The sequence below is a fragment of the Eschrichtius robustus genome, chromosome 9 (genome assembly GCF_028021215.1).
Source record: "Eschrichtius robustus isolate mEscRob2 chromosome 9, mEscRob2.pri, whole genome shotgun sequence".
NCBI lineage: Eukaryota > Metazoa > Chordata > Mammalia > Artiodactyla > Eschrichtiidae > Eschrichtius > Eschrichtius robustus.
The window spans coordinates 18531677-18559567 of record NC_090832.1 but is presented as its reverse complement, the minus strand read 5'-3'; the positions used below and the strand labels follow the sequence as shown (position 1 = coordinate 18559567).

The window sequence follows — 27891 nt, the reverse complement described above, 5'->3', positions numbered from 1 at the left end:
TTTGATCCTCAGGTGAACAGTGCGGTAGATGTGCTTTACCACTTAGAAACTGAGGCTCTGAGAGACTGAATGGTTTACCGAAGGCCACATGCTAGTGAGTGACAGAGCTCAAATTAAATCCAGGCAGTTTAACTCCAGAGCTTGTGCCTATGTATTAATCAGAGTCACAATCTTATTTGTCATAATTCCTAAAGCCACAAATCTCTGAAAACAAAAAATTTTAAAATAGCTTAATTTAGGTATAATTGACATATAATAAACTGCACATATTTAAAGTAATAAGCCATTTGATAAGTTTTGACACATATATACACTCATGAAACTGTCACCACAATCAAGATAATGAACCTACCCATCACCCCAAAATGTTTCCTTGTGGTAATCCCTCCCCTCTTCTGTTACTGGCCTCTACCCTCACAATCCAGGCAACCATTGATTTGCTTTCTGTTACAATAGCTTAGTTTGCATTTTCTATTGCATATAAATTGTATGTGAAACGATAAAATATGTCTTTTTTGTCTGGCTTTTGCTCATCTTAAGGATTTTGAGATTCATTGGTGTTGCATGTATGCATGTTGTATGTTGTATGCATGTTCTTGTTTACTACTGAATAATATTCTAAGTATATAACACAACTTTTTCATCCATTTACCTGGTGAAGGACATTTGGGTTATTTCCAGTTTGGGTCTGTTGCAAAGCTGCTATGAACATTTGTGTACAGGTCTTGTGTAGACATATGCTTTCCTTCTTTTGGGTAAATACCTAGGAATGGGATGGGTGGATCATATGGTAGGTGTAACTTTTTAAGAAACCTCCAGTGACTATAGGTAATAACACTGTGTTATGTATTTGAACTTTGCTAAGAGAGTAGATCTTAAACGTCCTCGTCACAGGAAGAAAAAAATTCTTACTATACCTGTGGCTATGGATGTTGACTTGACTTATTGTGGTGATCATTATGTAATACATACATATATTGAATTATGTTGTACGACTGAAACTAAAGTTATAGGACAATTATATCTCAAGTAAAAGAAACTGCCAAAAATTATACCTCAGAAATAATCAGTGTGTTTACAAGGTGCTACCACCATATCAGGTAATATATAAATACTTATTATGTACCTTTGTAAAATGTGGAAAATTCTGAATTCTGAAACCTATGTGGCCCTAAAGTTTTCATAAAGGTACTGTGGACTTACTGCCTTGTGAAGTAATAAGGTACTATAAGATGTTTTTTTGATTCAGTAGTCATTTCTTTGCTTTGTTAAATTTACATAAATCCTTTGGAAAGATGACATGCTATCATATAAAACACTCAACAAAAAATATAGATGATGAACCTTAAGTAATTATCTAAATGAACACTAGCTCTAGGAAATAGTGTGACCATGAGTTGCATGTATTTATTTGAAGTGTTTTCATCTTGAAAATTCTCTGTAATGAAATTATGTTAATGGGAATAGCAAATGTTCTGTATGCTGTATCTTGCCTAATGACTACTGTCAGTTTGAGAGTTCAGCAGTGATTATCATCATTGTGTATTACTGAAAGGGCTATTCCATTAAAATTTTAAATAATATATTTTGAGAGACACAACAGGTAGTCTGAAAAAAATGAGCATTATATGGTTTCATAACATACTATCTTTATTTATTTGTTTTTACTAAAAATAAGTTCTACAAAAAGGACAAGGTATTTTCCATTCTTAACCTTGTTATCAACTGAGCTTATATAGAAAATGTTAGAAATTGTTGGAATGATTATAAAGTTTAATACATGCATGTAAATTATTATAATGTGTCAATGAAGGACTTTTATATCATCAGGACTTAGAAGGAGACAGTTTTGAGTATATTCCAATATCATTGTCTAAGCCTAAGTACAGAGGATCTTAGCCCTTCCAAAGGCTTACAAGTTAGTGAGGAAGGTAGACTCTCTTACAAGGCAAGCCTGATAGAGATACAAAAGTGTTGGGATATCAATTTGAATGAAGGTGGTATTTTAACTGAATCTTGAACAGAAGAAGAATATGAGCAGGAGGAGCATTTTGCGTAGAAGGAATAGTAAGCACAGGTACCGAGATGGGTTAGTGTGTTTAATAACTTCCGAGAAATACAGTAGTACCGAGGGGTGATGTGTTGGACTCACTTTGTGGCTTTAAATGTTAAATTTGTCATATGTCTGAAGTAACACAGTGGATGACATAGCCAGATTTGAAACACATACTAATGTCAAAACTCATCTTCTTTCTATCAGGTTATGCTGTCTATTTACTGTAAGGACTTATATTTGACAGTAAAGTTGAATTAGCATAATTGGATATTAACTACAGTGAGTTGATAAATCTGATGGTTGTATCTTTTTTGCTTTTCCTGAATTGTATATGTCATTATTAACCCTCTAATACAGTTAATAAAGTTTACCAAATATTTTTCTGATTTCCTTTTTGGATATATTTTCTCTTGCAGGGTTACGTTTTGCCATCTGCCTTTCCAGAGTAAGTGGCTCTATGTGGGCACTGAACGAGGTAATATACATATTGTCAATGTGGAGTCCTTCACACTCTCAGGCTACGTCATTATGTGGAACAAAGCCATTGAACTGTGAGTTTGAGCAAATATTCCATATCTGAAACTATCAGTACCATATATGATAATATTATGTAATAGCTAATTAGTAAATATAGAATTAAATTTTTAATATTAAATACAGATTTATTAGCCTTTTGCAAGTATTGCCCCATTGGCAGTTTGAAAATTTAAATGCTTTACATATATCTATATAGATACATATACGTATTATATATAAATATGTTCACATATATATATAAGCTATAGCACAAGTTTAATAAAACCATTATTCTTATTAGGTGAAAAGCATTCCAGATTTTTTTCTGTTCATTTATCATCTAATTATTTTTCTTTCAAATGCTTGGTCATGCCCCACTAAATTGATTTCATGACCCACTAACGAGTTGCCACCAATGTTTAGAAAACACTGATCTAAACCACTACTTGCTATGTTTTAGTAATCACCAAATATAATGTAAATGTTTATAGTGTAACATTGCAGAATTAATTTGACAGTTAATTTTCCTTAGTTTTGATATGGTAATGATTGCTTTTATTTAACAGTAATGACAACAAAAACTGGGTTGTGCTATGGGGCCCTAAGGATCTTTAGTGCTAACTTTTCACTGTCTTAGAATCTTATCTCTTTCTCTAATTTTTTTCTTATATTATTTAGACATAAAAATCAGAATTTAAGGATATTGGCAAGGTTCATTTTCAACATTTCTTCTTGTTTTTAAACAAATAGTTCCGTATTGTTGCATTCCACAGAATTTGACATAAGGATGAATTTGTGGCGTATCTCCTAAGTAATGTGTTGTTGCAGCTGTAATGGTGTATTAAGTTTGGTTTTCCTTCCTTTATCAGGAACATTTTTATTTCTCAGTCCATTGGTACAAGGTTTTCTAGGTCTGTTCTTTGAGTTGATCACAGCATATAGCGGGGAGGCCTGGTGCAGTTGTCTTTGTGGTTTCACAAGTGGCTCTCAATGAAGTGGACTGGTCTCTCAACTCTTAGAGTTTATGAATGGGTTATTTCTGCTTATTCCTACTCTGTAGGCATCAGTTCAGCTACATTCTTATCTGTATGACTTCTTTTTTCTCTGAGCAAATATTGGTGGCATTATTTTGTTGATTTTTTAAAAGCCATAATGGAATTTTTCTTATTTTTGGTATGAACTGTGGAACTAGATGAGATGCCCCAACTGGAGGCTAGAATTTAGTAAAATAAAGATAGCAATATTTTAGATGCTGCTTTATTTTAAAATATTAACTTTGAGAATTCTACCATGAGAATAAATTTTCTGTGCTAAAATACAAAATTGAAGATTCTTTCCTATACAGAAAGTGTACATAATTTTAAATTTTGCTGACTTATATCAATGTGAGAGTCACTATTTTTCCTGATTCCTCTCTTGATCCATATTGAGAACTGTACATCTGTTACTGATCACTTGCTGAAATGTTTTCAACCTTTGTAAATATATCTTTGTTTTCCATTCATTATTCTTATTGTAATGAATATGGAATTGCATTGCAACTTTTAACTGAGAAAAAACGTCTTAACTTTTTTTCTTTTAGGTCATCTAAATCTCACCCAGGACCTATCGTCCATATAAGTGATAATCCAATGGATGAAGGAAAGGTAGTTTTTTTAAATATATATGTTTATTACTTAAATGCATGAATTTTGTATTTTTTAAATATGCATACTATTCCAGAACTACACTTACTCTGCAAAGTTGAGACTGATAACAAAGGTTGTATATCATATATACTTAATTGCTTATTTATGCATTATGAAGAACAAGTGAAAATTAAAATATTTACATTTTAAAGAAGAACTCTAAAACAAGTAAAATTTAATAAGTACAGTTAAAGGTTGTTAACTTGTTTTTGGCTTATTTAGAATAATTCCCCTTATTTTCTGATAATCCTGACAAAAACCATTTTCTTTTGGTTTTGAATTCTTTTTTACACTAGTTAAACAATTTTTATAGCACTTATCACATAACACCTTATGTTAGAGTTGTCTCTGTATCTCTCTCCCCTAAATTTTTCTCCATAAATAGCTCAGATCAATAGAGATTTTTTTAAAATAATATTTAATTTTTTTATACTTGAAACCAGTTTCATGCAGTCATTACCTAGCTATTGTTAATTTACGTTCATTAGTACACTGAAAAATAATAAAATTTCCTTTTCCATGAATCTCTTACTTCCTAATTCAAACCAATCTCTCAGTAGTTCTATTTAATGATATTTTTTCTACTTATAAAATTTCATGAAAATTAGTCTGCATCAATACCAGAAAGTTAATCACTATCAGAAATCAGTGAAATGAAAGTTCTGGATTTTGTGAAGTTTATTCAGGTTTTTCCTTTTCTCAGTTAGTGAGAGTGGTGGAGCCTATATGTTGTGTTAACACTGTTCTGCTAACACTGGGAAAACAAAAGAATAGCGGTACTGTTTAGAGCCAGCTTATATCATACAACTGTATGGTTTGAGAGAAACTACATGAAGCAAGTTACAGTAACCTATATCTTCACTTTACTTACTTATTTTTGGTATAAGATAATTGTCTAAAAGCCAGTCTTTGGGTGGGAGAGCTGGTGGAAGAATTGAAAACTTCCCTTTCTTCTACGTTGTATCAGTCAGTAAATCATTTCAGTCCTTCCATTGCAGTGTCTTTTCTGTTCAGTTTCTTTACGACCACTGCAGTTCAAGGCATTCCAACCCATTCTTTTTTTTTTTTCCAACCCATTCTTGAGTCATTTCCAGATCAATCTTCCTAGAGTGCCATTTTAATCTTATTGCTCTCCTGTTCAAAAGCTTTCAGTGGTTCTGCAGTATCTAACAAACAAAACAATGTTTCCTTAAAACATAGCCCTAGGTTTCATTATCTTTGAGAACATCTTTAGCTGAATGCTATGCTGAAGCAAATAGTTACTGTTGCCCAAATGTGAGCTGCTCTTTACTACCTCCATGCCTTATTTATATAAGTCCCTCTGTTTGGAATTCTTTCCCACTGTTCTTTCTCTGCTGAATTCCTACTCACATCTTGAGGCTCAGATTAAACACATATCTTTCATGATACCTTTCCTGATAATCCTAACATAAAATGCTTTCTCTCACTTCCAAATTTATTAGCACCTTAGTTGTGCAATTTTCTATTTATAAGTACCACATCCTTCAGTTAGTTCTTCTATTTTTTAATATTTAGGAGATTGTAGGGATTAAAGTTTAACTTGTTGGCACAGATTTCTAACATTCTTAGGAAGATACAGCTGGCTAGAGGGGTTAAAGTTTACTTTAACCCTCTTATGTTTTTAAGATCTGGATGGGTAAAATTATTTTTTTAAAGTTACATAGCTACTAAGTGGCAGATCTAAGGCTAGAGCTTAAGTTACCTGTGTCCTGAGCAATCCAGTATTGTTTATACTGTATAGCAATTCTTAAATTTTATATTTTTCCATCTCTTTCCTTATTCCTTAAGTTCCTCTCTTACTGCCCCCATCAGAAAATGCCATATACATGTCCAAGATATTTAGAAGGAATAGAAAAAGGTAAAGGAAACAAATACCAGTTTTGTTTTTTTTTTCCAGAAAGAGTATGTATTTCAGATTGCCGAAGAAAGAAGAGTTTATGTTAGGAAAATTAAGTGTACTTCCTACCAAGGTGGGAAAATCTATTTTGTTAGTTTCAATGACTGGGTCTTCCAAATGTCCCCGTAGTCTGAAATCCACTAAGTTGCGATTTAGTTAAAGTTACTGGGTCTGCCCCCAAATTTGTTCATATCTCCAGATTACTTGAACAATTATTGGCTAGCTACCAATCATTCATGTTTTTTGTTTTTTTTTTTAATTTGTTTATTTATTTGGTTGCGCTGGGTCGGCAGGCGGGCTCCTTAGTTGTGGCATGCAAACTCTTAGTTGCGGCATGCATGTGGGATCTAGTTCCCTGACCAGGGATCGAACCCAGGCCCCCTGCACTGGGAGCGTGGAGTCTTAACCACTGGGCCACCAGGGAAGTCCCTTTTCATGTATTTATTAAACAAATATTTATTTAATAGCTACTATGCATTAGGCAGTATATTAGATATTAGAGACATATAGATGAAAATGCATTTACTAGTGTAGGAGAAGAAGCATCTCCATCTGTCCAGAGGAACTGAGTAGGCTTACCCAAGGAAACAACACTAAATGCTTAGAAGTGAATAAAAAGTGAATAAAAGTGAATTAAAAAGGGAGAAGGTTTCAAGCAGGGGGAATACTGAGATTTGGAAAATGCCAGTGCAGGAGGTGGTAAACAGTAGACGGTTTGTGAGGCAAGAACATGCATTTCATTCTGGAACTTATTCATTCACAAAAAATGTATTAAGTACCTACAACATATCAGGCTCTCTGTCTTATGTTAGAGGTATAGTAGTAAACAAGGTAAAACCAGTTCTTGCTTAAATAGAACAGTGTTACAGTTTGCAAGAGAATTCAGATAAGGAAAAAGACATTATTTTATTGTCTAGTGACCCTTCAGGTTAAAAAATGTACAGGTTGCTGTTGGAGCACATAGGAAGGGCATTGACTTACATTTGGTAGGTCAAGGAAGACTTTCAGGAAGAAGTGATAGCTAAAATGACAGGAAGGATTAGTAGGATTAGTCAAGCAAAAAGGATGACATTCGAATGGAGTGGCCCAGTTAGGATGACAGCATGGGCAAAGGCGTAAAGCTAGGAGAGAGCATGACCTGAAAGATATACTGGAATGTACTGGGTAAGAGGGATGTGGAAAAGGATGAAGCTGGGGAGGTGAGCAGAGGCCAGACCGTGATGTATCTTGTAGGTCAGATTATTCAGTTTGGACTTGATCTAAAAATAATGGTAAGGCATTAAAAAGTTTTAAACAAAAAGCTTACATTACATGATCAGATTTGCATTTTAGAACTATCACCCTAGCTACAATATGGAATGGGTTAAAAAAAGGGCCAAGACTGGAGAGTCAGAGAGACCAGAGACTAGAGAAGGGATTTTTGTATCTTGAACCAAGAGAGAGGTATTGGAGGTGTAGGAAAGTAAATTAGAGAGATATTAGAGTGTACTTTTTAAATTACTTGATGATTTTACCTGGTAAGGGAGAGACTAGAGTTAAGGATGACTCCAAGGTTTTTGCCTGAGCGACTTAATGAATATTAAAAAAAAAAGAATGCTGAGAGAGACACTGCAATAGGGAATACCAGAAAAGGAGGGTAGGGAAGAAAATAATGAATTCGCTTTTGGACACATTTATTTTGAGGTTTTTGTGGAATAAATATGTGAACATGTGGCCACTGGAATTATAAGTCTGAATCTCATGAGAGAGGTCTAGGCTAGATATAATTTGGAACTAATCAATATAGAGATGTAAAGAGTAAATGTATAAGTAAACGAGATGTATAGAGTAAGATGTATAGAGTAAATGAGATTGCCTGATAATGTGTTAAATTAGAAAAGTCTGTAAACTTTAAAGCACATGAAAATGTTAATTTTTATTAGTAACTTATATTAATTAATGAAAGTATACCCTCTGGACTTCAAAATGGTACTGTTTTCATTTTCAATAATCAGTTGTATGATATATATTGAATCCCTAATGATCAAAGGCATATAAATATGCAATGCAGTATTCCCATATGTCATCCATGTGATTAGTAATTAGCAATGCAGATGTTTAATTATATTGTAATTTCATACCTGAAGCATATGAATGATAATAATTATCTTTTTCGTCAGAAAATAAATGTTTCATATGATTTATGTCATTCCTAGGTAATGTGGCATTTTCTTTTATTACAGCTTTTGATTGGCTTTGAATCTGGAACAGTAGTGTTATGGGACCTCAAATCAAAGAAAGCAGACTACAGATACACCTACGATGAGGTAATAACATTATTTTTGCTAATCAAAAGCTGTTGTCATTTCTCTAGCTCTGAACGGCTTCTCTAAGAACTTAATTAGTGATTTTTTTAGGCAACCTTTTTAATTGCAATAACGCACAGTTTTTGCATGTATATGAAATAATATATTAAAATAGGTCAAAAGATAGAAAAAAAAATCTCTGCAACTCCTGTCATTTGGCCATCCAGTTCCCTTACCTCACATCCCAATGTTAGTTTCTCATGTATTCTTCCAGAGATATTTTCTGCATTTACAAACAAATTAATAAATGTATGCTATTTTTAAATTTTATACAAGTGATAGTATACTGTAAATATTTATAGTTTGCTTGCTTTAGGATCCATATAAAGACTGTGATTGATTGATTTTTTTTTAATAAAAAAGATGTCTTTTTTTGCCCTCAGATTTCCTATAAATTGGATGGTTTACCGAGGCATGATCATATTTAGTTTCATTTTTTTCATTTTTAGCAAGACCATTTCATAGATGATGCTGATGTTCTTCTACCAGGTTGAATATTAGTGTCTGTTTGTGATATTAGCAGCCAGTGATGTTCAAGGCCTAGATCTATTAGTGCGTAGTTGTTGCAAAATAGGGAAGTTCTAATTTTATAATTCCTTCTCTATCTATTATCTGGGACACTTCAGTAAAGAGAAACTTCTTGTCTACTCTTTTGGTTATATAGTAGGACAGTTCAGATAGGAAAGGCAGGATAAATGCTTGATTCTTTCTTTTTATTTCAGTATTTACTCTAAAGGGGTTGTTCTCTAGTAATCTTAATGATGGGTAATTTGTTCTTGTTTTCTGTTTCACTGTGTACTCAAAGATTTAAACATATTTCATATGCTTTAGTACACTGAAGTTATTATCCTTATTGATTTTCAAATTGTCCTTTCTTTGGTCAGTGAATCTCTTCCAGTTGTTTCCCAAGTCCTCTGGTGATAATACTCTTGGATAGCTTCCTTGCCATCTGTTATAACAAAGTATACCTATTAATCTTGTATATTTCTGTCCCAAATTTAGAATATCTTTTTCCATGAAACTGGCTTCTTTCAGTGTGAAATGGTATCTGGTAACCATAATTTGGGTACCAGGAGTGTTCACAATTTCCAATTTAGTGAATAGATCTAGGAAATGTGTAAGTGGTTTTGTTTGTTTGTTTTTGAGAAATATGTCATGTGTTCATATTGATGCTTTCAGTTACTCAAGCAGACTACCCTGAGCAACTGTAGCAATACTTGGAATACTTCGTAAATGTCTGCGTATTATCTTTGTAAGCTTGACTAAAAGAATTTCCTTTGCTTTCATAGCTGTATACTTTTTGTATTTAAAGCTTTTTAGTTAGTAAGTATTCTGTGGTTCACCAATCAAGATCTTGAAGTTATTTTAAAAGAATATTTTTAATAAAGAGTTCTTGTCATTTCTCTGGAAGCTTTGGCCTGTAGAGCTGTTTCCTATGTCAAAATGAAAGCACATTTTAAAAATTGACTTTTTTTTGTTTTGCTTTTGTCATTTAAATAGTTATCTTGGCTTTAGTCACTATGGAGTCACAGGGAATTTACCATCTCACCTTAAATACACTGGAAAAATACATGAAAGAACAGTTTTTAGAAATTAGCAGGTAGTGTAGAACAGGGATTCCTTAGAGAGGGGAAAAAAGGTGAGCCCTTCAATTGCCTTAGCTTATGGCCTGGAGAGATCTTCCAGGTCTCAGCCCATGAAAGGGAAAGGGAGGAACCTAGGTTAGTAAGCCCAACAGTCTCCCTGAGTTGAGGAGACAGAGTTGGGAAATTGGGGAAGATATCCATAGCTTATAAGACAAGGTAACAGAGAGTAGAGAACTGCCTAGAGATAGTTTTAAAAGTTCGCAAGGAGCCCTTCACCCTGCGTCTTCAGCTGAATACTGATTACTGCATGGGTGTGAGGCTTGGAAAAGATCCACTGGAAAGGAGTAGGTAGAACAATTCTCATAGCACACAGAGGACTGAGAGTAGTTCACATTCCCAGCAGAATGGAGAAAGCTTGTAGTGGACAGGGTATCAGGAAGAGTACTCAGAAAGGTACTGCCTCAGTAGTGGGGCCAAACTAGCCCTGCATTACAGACTGGCTCAGCTAGCCTAACAGAGCTTAAAAGCAAGCCTTAAAAAGTCTAAGCTGTTTCCAAGCAGTATTTTTAACTGCATCCCAGAAAAAAAGGCTCAAAAGTGTATAACAACCCATCATAAATTTCACAATGATTAGCATCCAGATAAAAATCTATGAGGCATGCAAAGAAGCAGGAAATATAATGCAAAAGGAGAATAAAATGCAGTCAATAGAAACAGACTCAGAAATGATACTGATGGTGTAATTAGTAGACAAGGATACTAAAACAAATATTAAACATACTCCATATGCTCTAAAAGGTAAATGAAAGCATGAAAATGTTGAGGAAAGACATGCAAGACTTCAGAAACACAAGTGTAATTTCTAGAGATGAAAAATGTCTAAGATGAAAAATTTTCTCTGGATGGGTTTACCAGAAGATTTGATATTGCAGAAGAAAAGCTTGATTAACTTGAAGATGCATAGCAGTAGAAATTACTCAATATGAAAGATGAGCAAAGAATGAGCAGAACATCAGTGAACTGTGGTACAACTTCAAGAAGATTAATATATGTGTAGTAGGAGTCTCAGAAGGGAGCATGTGGACAGAAAACATATTTGAAGAACTAATGACCCAAAGTTTCCCAAATTTGATGAAGACTTTAAACCCTATAAGCTTCTAGAATATACAGATATCTTAGAAGTTCAATGAACTCAAAGCAGAAGAAACATGAAGAAAACTACACAAAAGCACGTCATATTTCAGTTGCTTAAAAGTAGAACCTAGTGATACAGAAAATCTTAAAAGCAACCAGAGGGTGGGGAGGTGGAGGACAATTAAATACATTAAATACCAAAGAGCAGAGATTAAAATGATAGCAGATGGTTTCCTTAGAACCAACGCAAGCCAGAACACAGTTGAATAATACCTTTACAGTTCTGAAAGAAAAAAATTGTCAACCTAGAATTATATCCAGCAAAAATATCTTTTCAAAAACAGAGGTAAAATAAACACTTTTACACACATAAAAACTCAAAGAATTCATCATTTGCAGATTTTCACTACAAGACATGTTAAAAGAAGTCCTTCATGCAGAAGGTAAATGATATGAGATGGAAATTTGGATCTACTCAAAGGAATGAAGGATACCACAATGGCAGATATGTAGGTAGATATAAAAGCCTTTTTTTTTAAGGGATAATTAATTATTCAAGCCAAACGTAATAAAAATGCATTGTAGGGTTTATGACATACATAGAACTAAAATACAGATAATAACAACACAAAGGTCAGGAGACCGAATATTGTTGGTTAATAAGGAATAATCAGGTTATTTTACTGTACCTAAAGTGATGTAATATTACTTGAAAGTGGATTCTGATAAGGTAAAGACATATATTGCAAATTCTAAAGGGACCATCAAAGCAACAACAACAATAACCCAAATAAGTAAGCCAAAAAGGAAATAAAATGAATTAAAAATTTTTTTCAATCCAAAGGAAGGCAGAAGAAAAGGAAAAAGGAAGCAAAGAATAGATGGGAGAAACAGGAAAAAAAATAGCAAGATGATAGATTTAAATGCAACTATATCAACAATCATATTAAATAGAAATGGTTTGAATACCCCAGTTAAAAGGCAGAGATAGTCAAATTGGATTAAAAAGCAAGATCCAACTATATGCTATCTGTAAGAAACCCGCTTTAAATATAAAGACACAGATGTTTTAGGAAACAGTAATGTTAGCACTAATGAAAAGACAGCTGAAATGGCTGTATCAGCATTCGCAAAGTAGGTATCAGAGCACTCCACTTAACTACAAAATACACATTCTTTTCAAATACACACAGAACATTCATCAAGACAGACCATATTTTGCACCATAAAATCAGTTTTTTTTAATTTTTAAAGATTGAAATCATAAAAAATGTTCTCTCACTCTAATGGAATTAAATTAGAAATCAATAATAAAAAGGTAGGTGAAAAATCTATGAATATTTGAAAGCAGTATAACTTTTAAATGACCCATGGGTCAAAGAAGAAATAAAAGGGAAATGAGGAAGTATTTTGAACTGAAAAAAATATAAAAATATGACACTGAGTCTATGAAATGCTGCTAAAGCATTCACTATAGCATTAAATGCTTGTATTAGGAAGCAAGAAAAGTCTCAAATCAATGGCCTCAGCTTCCTCCACAAGAAACAAGAAGAGCAAGTTAAATCCAGAGTAAGCTGAAGAATTGAAATAATAAAGAACAAAAATTAATGAAATAAATAAAAGGAAAAAATTAAATCTTTATTTTATGAAGATCAGTAAAATTGATAAACAGCCAGAGGGATAAGAAAAAAGAGAAAAAGACACAAATTACCCATACCAGGTATGAGAAATCACTTTAATTTCTATAAGAATACAAAGAGAGCATTAAGGATATATGTACAGCTTAAATTCAGCAACTTAGAAGAAATGGACAAATTCCTTCAGCGAAAGCAAATTCCTTGAAAGTACCAAAGCTCACTCTAGAAGAAATAGTTAACCTGAGTGACTCTATATTTACTACAGAAATTGAATTTTTAATGTATATATTTCCCTCAAAGAAAATTCCAGGCTTAGAAGGCTCACTGGTGAATTTTAGCAAATAATGCCCATTATACCCAAATACTTCCCAAAAATATAAGAGGAGGACACACTTCCCAACTCATCCTGTGAAAACAGCATTATCTTCATACCAACCAGACAAAGAAATTACAAGAAAACTACAGACTAATGAACAGAGATGCAAAATCATAAAACTTAGTAAATATTAATACACAGTTGATCCTTGAACAGTGCTGGTTAGGGGCACCAACCTGCCACCAGGTTGAAACTCCACATATACCTTAGAGTCAGCCCTCCATATACTCCATTCCTCCATATCCATGGTTCCACAAGCGTGGATTCAACCAACCACATATTTTGCAGCATTGTAATATTTACTATTAAAAGTCTGCATATAAGTGGACCTGCACGATTCAAACCCGTGTTGTTCAAGGGTCAGCTACACAGTATACATATACTTACGCTATACTTACATAGTATATACATTACTGTAGCATAAAGTTTACTATACTATATATACATTGTTGATATTTATATGTTTCCATATATATATACTTGGGTAGCACATATGTAGTATTACAGGTAATGGTATTAGACTATTAGGAAAAAAGAAGTCTTTTATCAAGTTGTATTTGTACTTTAAACATTGCAGAAATAATGGAAAAAGTTGTGCATGTTTGTTGCATTTAAAAGTTCACATTTGGTTATTTCTTTTTGTAGGGTATTTTCTGTTACTTGTTTCTCTCTGTTATCCAAAAAATTATGAGCTATTGGTCCTTGTAATTAGCTAGTATTTATTTTTGGAATGCTTAATAATTTAATATCTTAAAAATAAAAAGTACTTTTAAACAAGGATGTATATTGTTTTCTTTAGCAAAGTAGAAATATTAGTTCTCTTTATATAATATATACTTATGTATATGTTACACATTTTTATATATGATAAGATTAGAATGTTTTTATTTACAAGTTCCAGGTAACACTAAACCTCTCTTGTATTTCTTTTATCACTTTTAAAAAAATATATTTAAATAGCTTTGTGTATAGCTTCTTAACACTACTTATATTTTACAGAAATAATTTCATCTATTAAGGCGACTAAGAAATTGCTTATTTTAATTTTTTTTAACAAATAAATAAATTTATTTATTTATTTATTTATGGCTGTCTTGGGTCTTCATTGCTATGTGCGGGCTTTCTCTAGTTGCAGTGAGCAGGGGCTATTCTTTGTTGCAGTGCGTGGGCTTCTCATTGCAGTGGCTTCTCTTGTTGCGGAGCGCAGGCTTCAGTAGTTGTGGCATGCAGGCTCAGTAGTTGTGGCTCACAGGCTCTAGAGCGCAGGCTCAGTAGTTGTGGTGCATGGCCTTAGTTGCTCCGCAACGTGTGGGATCTTCCCGGACCAGGGATTGAACTCATGTCCCCTGCATTGGCAGGTGGATTCTTAACCACTGCACCATCAGGGAAGTCCCAGAAATTGCTTATTCTAACATTGAGTTTATGGAATGTCATGTGTATATTTTGGAATAAGTTTATTACTGTTTTAAGATTTTATATAGAATTTTGTTAGAGATACTTTGACCCTAAAACATTGTATTAAATATTGGCATTTAAAAATATAACTGAGGGACTTCCCTGGTGGCACGGTGGTTAAGAATCTGCCTGCCAATGCAGGGGACACGGGTTCGAGCCCCGGTCTGGGAAGATCCCACATGCCGCGGAGCAACTAAGCCCGTGTGCCACAACTACTGAGCCTGAGCTCTAGAGCCTGTGAGCCACAATTACTGAGCCCCACGTGCCACAGCTACTGAAGCCCTTGTGCCTATAGCCTCATGCTCCACAACGAAGAGAAGCCATCAAAATGAGAAGCCCATGCACCACAATGAAGAGTAGCCCCCTGTTGCCGCAACTAGAGAGAAAGCCCATGTGCAGCAACAAAGACCCAACACAGCCAAAAATAAAAATAAATAAATAAATAAAAATACAGCTGATTGTCTATCATCATTTAAATTTTAAAATGTGATCCATAAACATTAAATTATTTTATTTAACTTAAATTTATAAGCATATGAGGAACCCAAATAAATGGACATTGAATGATGATACTAAATGATGACTTTGTATGTAAGGGAAACTCTTAACTTCCAGTTACATGGTTTTTGTGCTGCACTCGGCAGTTCAAGACATTCTAGTAGGATAGCTTCTAGAGTCTGTTGACCATTAAGAACAAGAATTGTATCAACTTGAATAGAAAAGAAGTAATTTAAAGAGAATGTAGGAGAGTGATTTTTAAAATTTTTTACAGACAAAATTTAAATAATATCAGAACAAAAAATTGAAAGGTAACAAGTGGAATTGCTGGATCATATGGTAACTCTGTTTTTAGGTTTTTGAGAAACCTCCATACTGTTTTTCACAGTGGCTGCACCAATTTACATTCCCACCGACAGTGTATGAAGGTTCCCTTTTCTCCACATCCTCGCCAACATTTGTTATTTGTGTTCTGTTGATGATAGCCATTCTGACAGGTGTGAGGTGATATCTCATTGTAGTTTTGATTTGCGTTTCCTTGATGATTAACGACGTTGAGCATCTTTTCATGTGCCTGTTGGCCATCTCCATTTCCTCTATGGAAGAATGTCTATTCCGTTCTGCCCATTTTTTAATTGGGTTGTTTGTTTCTTTGATGTTGAGTTGTATGAGCTGTTTAAATATGTGGGATATTAATCCCTTACCAGTCATATCATTTGCAGATATTTTTCTCGCATTCAGTAGGTTGTCTTTTCATTTTGTCGATGGTTTCCTTTGCTGTGAAAAAACCTTAAGTTGAATTAGGTCCCATTTGTGTATTTTTGCTTTTATTTCCTTTACTTTAGGAGACAGATCCAAACAAAATATTGCTGCAGTTCATGTCGAAGAGTATTATGATTATGTTTTCCTCGAGGAGTTTTATAGTATCCAGTCTTTCATTTAGATCTTTAATCCATTTTGAATTTATTTTTGTATATGGTGTTAGAGAATGTTCTAATTTCATTATTTTATTGGGTTGGCCAAACCATATGTGTAGCTGTCCAGTTTTCCCAGCATCACTTACTGAAGAGACTGTCTTTTCTCCATTGTACATTCTTGCCTCCTTTTTCATAGATAAATCGACCATAAGTGCATGGATTTATTTCTAGGCTCTCTATCCAGTTTCATTGAGCTATGTGTCTGTTTTGTGCCAGTACCATACTGTTTTGATGACTGTAGCTTTGTAGTATAGTCTGAAGTCAGGGAGTCTGATTCCTCCAGCTCTATTCTTCTTTCTCAAGATCATTTTGGCTGTTCAAGGTCTTCTGTGTTTCCATATAAATTTTAAAATTATTTGTTCTAGTTCTATGAAAAATGCCATTGGTATTTCAATAGGGATTGCATTGAATCTGTAGATTGCCTTGTGTAGTATGGTCATTTTAACAATATTGATTCCTCCAGTTCAAGAACACAGTATATCTTTTTATTTGTTTGTGTCATCTTCAATTTCTTTCATCAGCATCTTATAGTTTTCATAATACAGATGTTTTGCCTCCTTAGGTAGGTTTATTCCTAGGTATTTTATTCTTTTTGATATAATGGTAAATGGGATTGTTTCCTTAAAAGATACATGCACCCCAATGTTCATAGCAATTGCCAAGATATGGAAGCAACCAAAGTGCCCATCAACAAATAAATGGATAAAGAAAATATGGTGTATATATACAATGGAATACTACTCAGCCATAAAAAAGAATGGAATTTTGTCATTTGCAGCAACATGGATAGACTTTGAGGACATTATGCTAAGTGAAATGAGTCAGACAGAGAAAGACAAATACTGTATGATATCACTTATATGTGGAATCTAAAAGATACAGCAAACTAGTGAATATAAGAAATAAGAAGCAGACTCACAGATAATAGAGAACAAACTACTGGTTACCAGTGGGGAGGTGGGGGAGGGGCAATCTAGGGATCAGGGAGTGGGAGGCATAAACTGTTGGGTGTAAGATAGGCTGAAGGATGTATCGTATAACGTTGTACAACACAGGGAATATAGCCAAAATTTTGTAATAACTGTGAATGGAAAGTAACCTTTAAAAATTTTATAAAAATTTTAAATTTTTTAAATAAATAAATAAATTTTAAATAAATAAATTTAAAAGTTTAAAACTTAAAAAATATTTTTCAGATAGTTTTTAAGTGGCTCAGGCATATAAAATAAATTTCAGATTTTAAAAGTCACCTTAATAATTACTGTGAGAAATGGGTAACCCGTCTTAAAGCTCACTCTGAGGTATTTTTAATTGACCTTAATTCCAAACGTACATTTTTGTCTAAAAATTCTAAAATTTTAGTTAATTTCTAAAATTTGTTCTCATCTGTCAATGCAACTAGTTTTTCCAATGGAATATTGATTATAATTGCTTGGTAATTTATGTTTAGTTTTTGTTTATTCTAAGAAACTTTAAGAATACATTTTGTTTTCCTGAACTTGTCAATAATACATATATCACTATCATATTATCCTTATGCTCACTTAAGGAGTAAATAAAGTAAAAAACATTAAAATAGTGTCAGAACCAAATTAAATCTCACAATGACAGGAGGACTAAGTTATGGAAATTTAACATTATTGACATTAGGTTGGGAAATAAGAAAAAGTTTAAAATGAAAAATTAATTATGAATAACTTGGTGTTTAAATAAAATTTTGATTTTAAAAATGGAATTCTTTACCCCTCTTCTATAGGCTATCCACTCTGTTGCTTGGCATCATGAAGGAAAACAATTTATTTGCAGTCATTCAGATGGCACTTTGACTATATGGAATGTGAGATCCCCTGCTAAGCCTGTACAGACGATAACTCCACATGGTAAGAATGTATCCCTTTTAAATACTACCTAAATTGTGATGGACAGTAAACTGTTTTGAGTTTGCATTTGGATTTGTTTGTTTTTGATGATAAGGATGGGGTTTCTTTCGTTTTGAATTTTAAATATTTATACATATAGAAATAATTTGTAACAACCAGGTAAATAAAATCTCAAATAACTATATTTGCGGTTGAAATTGCAAATATGAGCTTTGAGAAAATGAAGTTACGTAATCTTCTGAGTATTCTTTTCTCCAGTAGTCCAAAAAGTAGATAATTTTGTGAGTGATATAGGACTTACTTTAAACTGTTGTCATCTTAAAGTTATCAGTTGCAAGTTGCTAATGTATATATAATATGTACTGAAACACTTGGAACTCTAAGAAGGTGATTTTATACATTAAAGTATTGTTTTCAAAGTCCCCAAAATGACCCCAAGTTTGATTCACTAGGAAGACTCATAGGACTCAGCAAAAGGATGCAAAGCAAAATCAGCACAGGGAAAAGGCACATGGGGTGAAGTCTGGAGGAAGCCAGGTTCAAGCTTCCAACAGTCTTCTCCCAGTGGAGTCACACAGGACGTGCTTTTAATTCCTCTAGCAATGAGTTATTACCACATGTGTGAAACGTTATCTACCAGCGAAGCTCACCTGAGCCCAGAAGTCCATAGTTTGTATTGATGTCAGTCCACAGGTACCCTCTGCTTTAGCATGTACCAAAATTTTAGATGCTCAGAAGGAAAGCAGAGATTGGTCATAAACCATATTGTTTGTATAGTTAATATAGCATAGTGTGCCACCCTTATCAGTCTTGGAATGGTGGAAGCTGTCTTGAAAGCCAAGTTACCAGTTGCCAACCAAGAGAGCTAATCTTGCAAGCTGACCTTTCTAGGGATAGCGGTCTCAAACCTGCTTTGTTAACTTTTTTCTGTACAAGTAATATATACAGAACCTCCATGAAGGTTTTATTAGGGTGCTTATGAACACATTATGAAGACCTTGTTTGAATTTTGGATGAGGCCTAGGAATTTGTATTTCTTTATTAATCTGCATTCTCCCAATTCTACCCTAAGAGATTCTTAACCAGCAAATTTAGGGAAATAAAAGGAACTGTTTTTTAAATTGGTAGCATACTAAAAGAGTACTTTTGTAGTTATTGCTAATGTTTCATTGTTTGCTTTAAAATATGAATGCCCACTTTTTTTTTAAAAATTGGTACATTCTGAATTATTACAATGTAGAAAATAAGCAATCAAATTAAAAACTTATCTTTCTGTAGCAATATGCATTTTTAGACTTGTTTGTTTTCTGGTAAAAATAACAATTCTTTTAGCCACATATTGTAATATATTTTACCACTGCTTTTTGGTAGCAGTCATCTTCTGGAAAAGCACTTATTTTAAATTTGCTACAGGTCTATTTATGTGTGCCTCCAGGATAGCCCTTTTGATAGTAGGTTCCAGTTTTCCCTATTGTATGTTTGTTCTTCCTTCTGTTAGTGCCTAAGTCCCTAATCTTTGTGGTACTCCTGAGTATTCCCATACATTTTAGCATCTCCCAACCCCACTGGAACCTAGGAATTCAGAAAACCAAAACAGTAGATGAGTAGTTTCAAGACCTTTAATTTCAAATCCAGAAAGAAATAAAAATAATATTGAAGATGGTAGAAATATGTAATATTGGTTTTAAAGTTTTAAGTTTATCTAAGTTTGTTTGTTTTTGTTTTTTTTGGTTTTTTTTGGTTTTTTTTTTTTTAAGTTTATCTAAGTTTTTATCTTTTTTTGTAAGTCTAGTACAAAGAGGTTTTTTTCTTTCAGACCATTTGAGAGTAAGTTTTCAACATATTGCCCAATCATCCCGAAATATTTCAGTATTTGTTTCTTACAAAGACATTCTCTTATATCACCAAGTTTTGCCATTTATCAAAAGGGTCTATGTGCAGGATAGATTTAGTTGTCATGTTTCTTTAGTCTCATTCAAACTGGAACTGTTCTTGAGCCTTTTCTTGACTTTCCTAACTGATAAATTTTGAACATTACAAGTCAATTATTTTATAGAATGTGTCTCCATTTGGTTTTGTCTGATGTTTTTTCATGTTTAGATTCATGTTGTACATTTTCAGCAGGAATATCCCAAAAGGATTGATGTGTTCTTTTTGCAGCCTCAGGTGGAGCTTATGTTTGATTTGTCCTAGTGATGTCTCATACTCTGATCCCTTGATTAAGCTTCTGTCTACTAGGTCTCTCCATTATAACGTTATTTTTTCCTTTTGAAATTAATAAGTGTTTTTGATTTGTTCTTGTAATCAATAAGTGTTTTGATTTGAAGGAAATATTTGAGACTCTGTAAACATACCGTTCCTCATCAAATTTTTACCCTCTGGTTTTAGTATCTGTTGTTGTTTCTTGGATGGATTACTTATTGGTTACCAAATGGTGATTTTCTATTTAATCTTGATACTTTTTTTATACTAAAAACTTAAGACCTTGAGAGCAGACTTTTAGAAGTAGCATAAATAGATTTCTACAGGGTTTGTAATATCTTAGCAAAAAAGGGTAACTAGTTAAAATTACTTTTTTCAAACAAGACAAAGAATATTTGATATAATAAGTTTTTTTCAAAATTAGAATCCAAACAAAATGTAAAAGTACATTTTTTGCTGTGGCAGATGTTAGGAAGTTGGATGGCATTTGTTGGCACAGTATAGCAGCCTAAAAATGTAGATCATCAGAAGTACTGTTTCTTTATAAAATATGAATTATTTTCAGCAACAGTCATGTGGTAGATACCTGCCAAAGTTAAATTTATGCTGATAGTTGAGTTCAGTGGCAAAACTAAGTGCATTTTTATACATTAAAGCACAAAAATGTGTTTTTCATACAGTAACAAGGTATCACATATTCCATGTATACATATACCATATTTGTGGTGTGCAATTTTTGGTATACTAAATATCTGCTTTGATGGATTGAAATTTAGGGCTTTTTTTCATTACTATCTTGTGTTGTGGTCTCTTGCTCTTACTTTCTAACAGTTACGGTAAATCTTGGGTTTTTTTCATATCTAAACCATGTAAGGTAGTGGTTAAGTATATCTTATTCTTAAAAAAAATTAATAAGCGTTACCTTGATAATTTTTTTTTAAATTTTTATTATTTATTTATTTATGGCTGTGTTGGGTCTTTGTTTCTGTGCGAGGGCTTTCTCCAGTTGCGGCAAGTGGGGGCCACTCTTCATCGCGGTGCGCGGGCCTCTCCCTGTCGCGGCCTCTCTTGTTGCGGAGCACAGGCTCCAGACGCGCAGGCTCAGTAGTTGTGGCTCATGGGCCTAGTTGCTCCGCGGCATGTGGGATCTTCCCAGACCAGGGCGCGAACCCGTGTCCCCTGCATTGGCAGGCAGATTCTCAACCACTGCGCCAGCAGGGAAGCCCTACCTTGATAATTGATTGGAACTGACTGTACTTTTATTTATTCATTCAACAAATATTGGTTCTACTATGTGACAGGCACCATTCTACACCTTGGAACACATAAGCAAAATGTAAGTGAAAGTACCTGGAAACTGACATGCTATATACATATGTGATTATAGTAAATATAAATTTGGATATCTTATTTACTTGGTAGGATAGGACCAAAAGATTTTTAGATTAGTTTTCCCCAAAATGTATTTCACGATGCTAATTTTTCCTATGTTAATGAGTTATTTGGTGAAAAGGTATGTTATGATCAAAGAAGTTTTAGAAATGCTGAATTAAAATTGAACATTTTCTTCACTACAAGACTTCTTAATCTTTAACGTACACTATGAATTTCTAAGAGGGAAGGTACGTATACACATGTATACATACATTTATACGATTGACCCTTGAAAAGCACAGGGTGTTGAGGTGCTCATCGCTTCCCAGCAGAAAATCTGCATATGACCTAAAGTCAGCCCTTGGTGTCTGTGGTTCTACATCTGTAGTAGTCTAGTATTTACTACTGAAAAAAATTTGCACATAAGTGGGCCCATGCAGCTCAAACACATGTTGTTCAAGGATCAACTGTATATTTATTATTTATGTTGGTTTATATATTAATTTATTTTATGTAGCTTTTCCCAAACTTATTTGACTTTAGCATCTTTTGTTCACAGAACATCTTGTGGTTGTCTAGGGTTCTGTGGAATACACTTTGGGAAATGACGGCCTGGTGCTTGAATTATAATTTAATTATAAGACAGTTCCCCAGATTTGGTAGCTATGTTCAGTTTACCCTCTGGTGGCATCATTCATTGCTAAAGCTGTTTGATAGTGGACTCTTATTCTGTGGGGCATAGCAGTTATCTAGATAATGATGATAAAATGGCCAAGAAAGGAGAATAATTTGAATTCATTTAAGGTAATTTTCTGATATAAAGTTGTATAATTTTATGCATATCAAGATGGTTGATAGTCATATTTTTTCAGAAAGTCTCTATTTGGGTGTCTGAAATTACTCAACAGATGATTTTTGACCAAAACAAACAAAAAGTGATATCTCCCTTTAATCTAGTTTTTATGAATATCAAAGAACATTTCCCTGGCAGTCAGACAATCTGGAATGTAATTCTAGCTCTTCTGTCTGTGAAATACTTTGTAGAGATAATTACTGTTTTCTGGAACTTCGTTTCATCGTATGTAAAATGAAAGGATTGAACAAGGTGATTTTTAAGGTGTAAAGTTTTATGATTGTGTGGAAATTAAGCAGGATTTGTACCATCTATTGACACTGCAAAGTCATTTCATCTTGGTGGGCTGTAAATTCTGTATGTCTGTATGGTAAGCCTAGTGGGTAAGCTCTACTTCCCTCTCTCTCTCTTTTGGCTTGTTTCTCTCCTATGGCAGATAGGCTTTCATTTTTTAGGAGGGAAGAACTTTGGTAGTCCTGGCATGGCTCAGGTACTTACCCTGAAGCAGTCATCATGGTTAAGTGATTTGCTGACCCAGGGCCCCAGAGGATCTCCCATGTAACCCTGGGTATTTGTGTGTGATGTGTTTGCAGAGTGAGATTTTTCTGCTTTTGTCATGTTCACCAAAGTCAGATTATTCTCAGAGGAAATGGAGATGGTAGATAGTCAAAATCAATAGGTATCCATTATAGGAAATGACATTTTAAGATTTAGTTCGTGGAGCTTATTCATCAGTACAATCAATCCATTTATCAAAGAATAACCCAGGATTAGAGAACCTCTATTCTGTTAAGCGTTGCTGAAGGAAAGATAAATTCAAAGTTCACATAAGTAAAGGTAACTTAATGTAATATTTTAAGGATGTGACATATTAAAATTTTCTATTAATCTACTTTTAAGATTTACCTGAAGCATAAAACATTCAATAAGTAACAAATCCATACAGCAGTTCTTTAATGTAGTCCATTACAGAGTTTTCCCTAGTTCTTATATTTGGGTGTTACAAGATAGCGAAGAGCCGAGCAAGGTTATTTTAGTCAGAAGGTGCAAAGACATAATCAAAAGCAGGGTATTCTTGGAAAACTGCTAATAGTTTAATATGACCAATGTTTAAAATTCCTTTGGGCGAGTAGCAGGAAACTAAGACAGAACTGCATACAGAGGCAAAAATATACATTGTAGTATGCTAAAGAGTTTGGACTTCATGATGGAGACCTAGGAAATGATGTTATAGTGAGAAATATAAAATTTATATTTGGAAATACTGCTTTGATGGTATTGCATCAGATGATCTGGGAGCAGAAGAGGGAGGTCAATTAGGAAGCTGTTGTCAACAGTAAATAATGAAGATGTCAATTGTGACTGCTAATGAGAAGAAATGGACATACAATAATAAAATTCTGGAATTACAATCAATAGGACTTTGTTGATTGTGGCTGGGTAATTTTGGGGGATGGGAAGCAGGGCATAGTAAGAGACAAGAAGAAATCACATGTTACATGGAGGTTTATGTGATTTATTAAGTTGAGTTTTCTATTTAACCAGATCTTTTCAATGATTTATCAAACTAGTTCACAGGTAGTTGAAAGAGTAAGCACAAATTTTTCTACTGAGGTGGCATAGCAGTTAAGAAGTAAAATGACACTTAGTGGTGAAATCCAGTGATGCTCTAAATGTTTAGTTATATGTGCTTTATAAAATCTTAGCTAGTGCCTTATTACTTGATTTGATTTAGAAAATGGTTAGTCTAGGATTACAGATGAATAAACCTTTCAGGAACATAAGCAATAATCAGTGGCATAATTTTAAAAACCTGAGTTGAAAAAAAGATCAGAGTATGCAAATCAGAAGGACTCACTAATTTCCAAGCAAGATTAATGAAAAATCACTATAAAAACTGTAACATTTTTAATTTATAGAGATAATGAAACTACTCTCTTAGCATCCTTGCATGGGGTGGACAAAAAGTTTATTTATAAAGAAGTAAAAATCAGACCGGCTTTAAACTTTAAGTTTAAATGCTGGACACAGTAGAGCAATAGCAAAAGACTATTGAGCAAGACAAAAGTTAAGAATTTTGTACCTGGCCAGGTTTTATGTATCTGGTCTTCTTCAGAGCAAACATTTAAATTCCTGACTGAAAGGTCATATATCTCTGAACAGATTGAAATAGAGGTTGAAATTCTTACTTTGTTCCTTGTACAGCATGAGGGACTAGCTTTCAGACTTAAGCCTCCTTTTTTCCATACCTTTCTGATTTCCCCAATTCTCTCTCCCACCTCAAGAAACCAGTCTTCTCCCCTGGCAGTCCTTTCCTGTCCCTTGATCTGGTGTTCTACTTAACTCTATCACTAGTGACTTGTTGGTTCTTGTAAGTTAGGATGCCAGAGGTTCAAGATTCCGTTGCGTCATGATTTTCTGCATAAAGAGGTGAAGAGATGTTTCCCTGGGATCTAAAGGCAGAATTAGATGTTCTAATACCAGTTGAATGGTGTGTATTTATAAAAATTTAATGTAATAAAAGTGCCATTTCATATCAGTGGGGGAAGCTCTGATGGTTCAGTAATAAGGCTGGCAGGTGCATACCTGTATCACAACTCGTCACATTGTACACTTTAAATACTTGCACTTTATTGTCTGGCAATTATAGCTCAATAGAGCTACACAAATAGTGCCGAAATTATTAAAGAAAAAATACCTTCCCTATATCAAAATATACTTCAGAAAATAAATGTAGTAAATGAAACTATAAAGCAATTACAAGAAAAAGCAAAAAAAAAAAAAAAATTGTAATGATATTTGTGTGGGGAAGAACTTCCTAACCATGAAACCAAAGAGGCGGTGACCAAAAAGAATGATAGTTTTTTTTCATACACATACACATATGATGGTACGGGATCGTAGCGTACCAGCCTCTTCTCCCTAAACGTTCCCCGGCATTAGCAGCCCAGTCCCCTTTCCTGCCCCACCAGGTAAGCTATGTCAAAAACCTTACAGGTGTTCTTCCAAAATATATGCATTTCTAAAATCATATGTATTTACACACACATATACAAACATATGAGATTTTTTGGTCATTGTTTTACAAAAATAGAATTATATTAGTCTTTTTTGCATCTCACTTTTCTTTTTTTTTAAATAAATTTATTTATTTATTTATTTATGGCTGTGTTGGGTCTTCGTTGCTGTGTGCAGGCTTTCTCTAGTTGCGGTGCGCGGGGGCTACTCTTCTTTGCGGTGCACGGGCTTCTCATTGTCGGGGCTTCTCTTGTTGAGGAGCACAGGCTCTAGGCACACAGGCTTCAGTAGTTGTGGCACGTGGGCTCAGTAGTTGTGGCTTGCAGGCTCTAGAGCTCAGGCTCAGTAGTTGTGGCACACGGGCTTAGTTGCTCCACGGCATGTGGGATCTTCCCGGACCAGGGCTCGAACCCGTTTCCCTTGCATTGGTAGGCAGATTCTTAACCACTGCACCAACAGGGAAGCCCCCTCACTTTTCTTAATCCACTGTACTTGAGGAAAATCTCTCCATGTCATCTGGCATAGCCCTAATTCCTTCATTTTAATGGTAGTGTGTCAGCCAATTGTTTGTCTCACAGTTTTTCACAGTTTATTCAGCCATGCCAAATTGATGGGCATTAACTTTATTTTCAGTTTCTGATCACTACAGATTGTGCTGCCTTTACCTTTCTGTACGTATTCGATAGGAATTGGTCCTTTTGTTTCTGTGGAATAAATGCTTATGAGTAGAATTACTACTCCTCGAAATTTGCTAGTTTCACATATTTCTATTTTTCATAAATGTTCTCAAACTGCTTTTCAAAAAGACTGTATCCTTCGCATTTTTACCAGCCACGTATAAGTACCTGTCTTCCATTGTTCCTGCCAACAGTGGTATTATAGCTCATTTTACTTTCTTTTTTTTTTAACTTCCTGTTTGCCCAGAGTCTTAGAGTTGGCCAGAGATGAATGACTGGGGCCTTTTCCTTTCCTAGTTCTTTCCTGGACATGCACACTGCCTTGCACATGTATACAGCCTTTTAGATCCCTAGAGTATGTCCAGTTCTTCAGGATTTTTTAAGAACTCCTGCCCAGGATCTTATTTGCCTCAACTAAAACCACAGCCTTAGGCAGCTGTGATATCGCCTGCAGATTGCTATTATTTCTGTGATGCCCTGGAGGCAGGGCTTTTTGTCTCCCGGAGCTGATGTCTGCTCTGTCAAGTGAAATCCCCACAATGCCTTGGGAGTAGAGTTTTTCAGGGAGCTGCAGACTGGGACAAAGTACTGACTGCCCTCTAGGGGATCTGGTTTTAAAGCAACTGCAGATAAACTTCGGTCCTCTCTGTTGGCTGATGATGCTATTGCCTTTTCATTGTACTGGGCCTCGGAGCCGGGGAACAAAGGGAATAGGAATAGCCCTTGTCAAAACATCCCAGTCCCCCTTGTCTTACCAAGGTTTGGTCATTTCTGTTGAGTAGATCATGTTAACGCTCATTTTGTGGCTTCAGTTAATTTGCAGAGTTCTGAAGTGATTAATTGTCTTGCTAGTATTTCAATTTTAGTAAGTGAGCGAGTTCAAGGAGGTCACACTTTGTCATTCTGGAAGTCAGTCTCCTTTTTTAGTTTTGTTAGCTGTTCATAGGCATTGAGCCCACCATGTGAACTTTAAGGTCATTTTGTCCACATCTAAGAAAAGCTGTTGGAATTCTAATTACATTAAATTTGTAAGTTAATTTTGGAAGAATTGCCATTTTAGGATTTTAAGTTTTCTTAAATAGAAACATGATTAAGACTGATAGACTTATTTAATCAATCACAAGTGACACTAGGGAGAGTATTTGCAACATATGGACACAATGTTAATGACCTTTGAATATTAAATTTATTTTTAAATATAAAGAAGATAACATACAAGCACGGGTAAAAGATATAAGTTATTTTTGAAAGAAGAAATACAGATGATCATAAAGCCTAAGAATTTTCCATTAGGGATTAAATCAATACAAATTAAAATGAGATACCCTTTCCACTTACCAAATCAGAAAAAAAAAGAGCACTGTTCAGGAAGCATGTGGCAAAATACTCTCCTACACTTTCTTCTTCCTTTCTGGAATACAGTTCTACCTAAGTATCTCTTTTCTAGAAATTAATCCTAAAGAAAAATTATTAATTTATTCACTGACTAAATAGTTATTGAGTGTCCACTCTGTGCCAAACAATGTTTGCCACCATGGATGTATCAACAGAAAACACACACTTAAAAACCTTTGCTTTCATGGAATTTACATTCTTGTTGGTGAGGCAAACAACAAACAAAAGAAAATACAAACTACATTAGAATGAGCTAGTTACTATGGGGGAAAAAGCTGGGAGAGAGGATAAGAAGTGTTGGGATAG

The 27891-nt window shown here is 34.2% G+C and overlaps 1 protein-coding gene across 2 annotated transcripts in view; it reads left to right on the top strand.

The window, feature by feature from the left end:
* The window catches only part of STXBP5 (syntaxin binding protein 5), a 164429-nt gene that overhangs the window by 48187 nt on the left and 88351 nt on the right, over nucleotides 1-27891 (top strand). For both annotated transcript variants that reach the window (XM_068550796.1, XM_068550795.1), the window contains exons 5-8: nucleotides 2473-2607; nucleotides 4155-4218; nucleotides 8401-8484; nucleotides 17943-18066. In XM_068550796.1, coding sequence (XP_068406897.1) covers nucleotides 2473-2607; nucleotides 4155-4218; nucleotides 8401-8484; nucleotides 17943-18066 — 407 coding nt within the window. The remainder of the gene's footprint in view (nucleotides 1-2472; nucleotides 2608-4154; nucleotides 4219-8400; nucleotides 8485-17942; nucleotides 18067-27891) is intronic.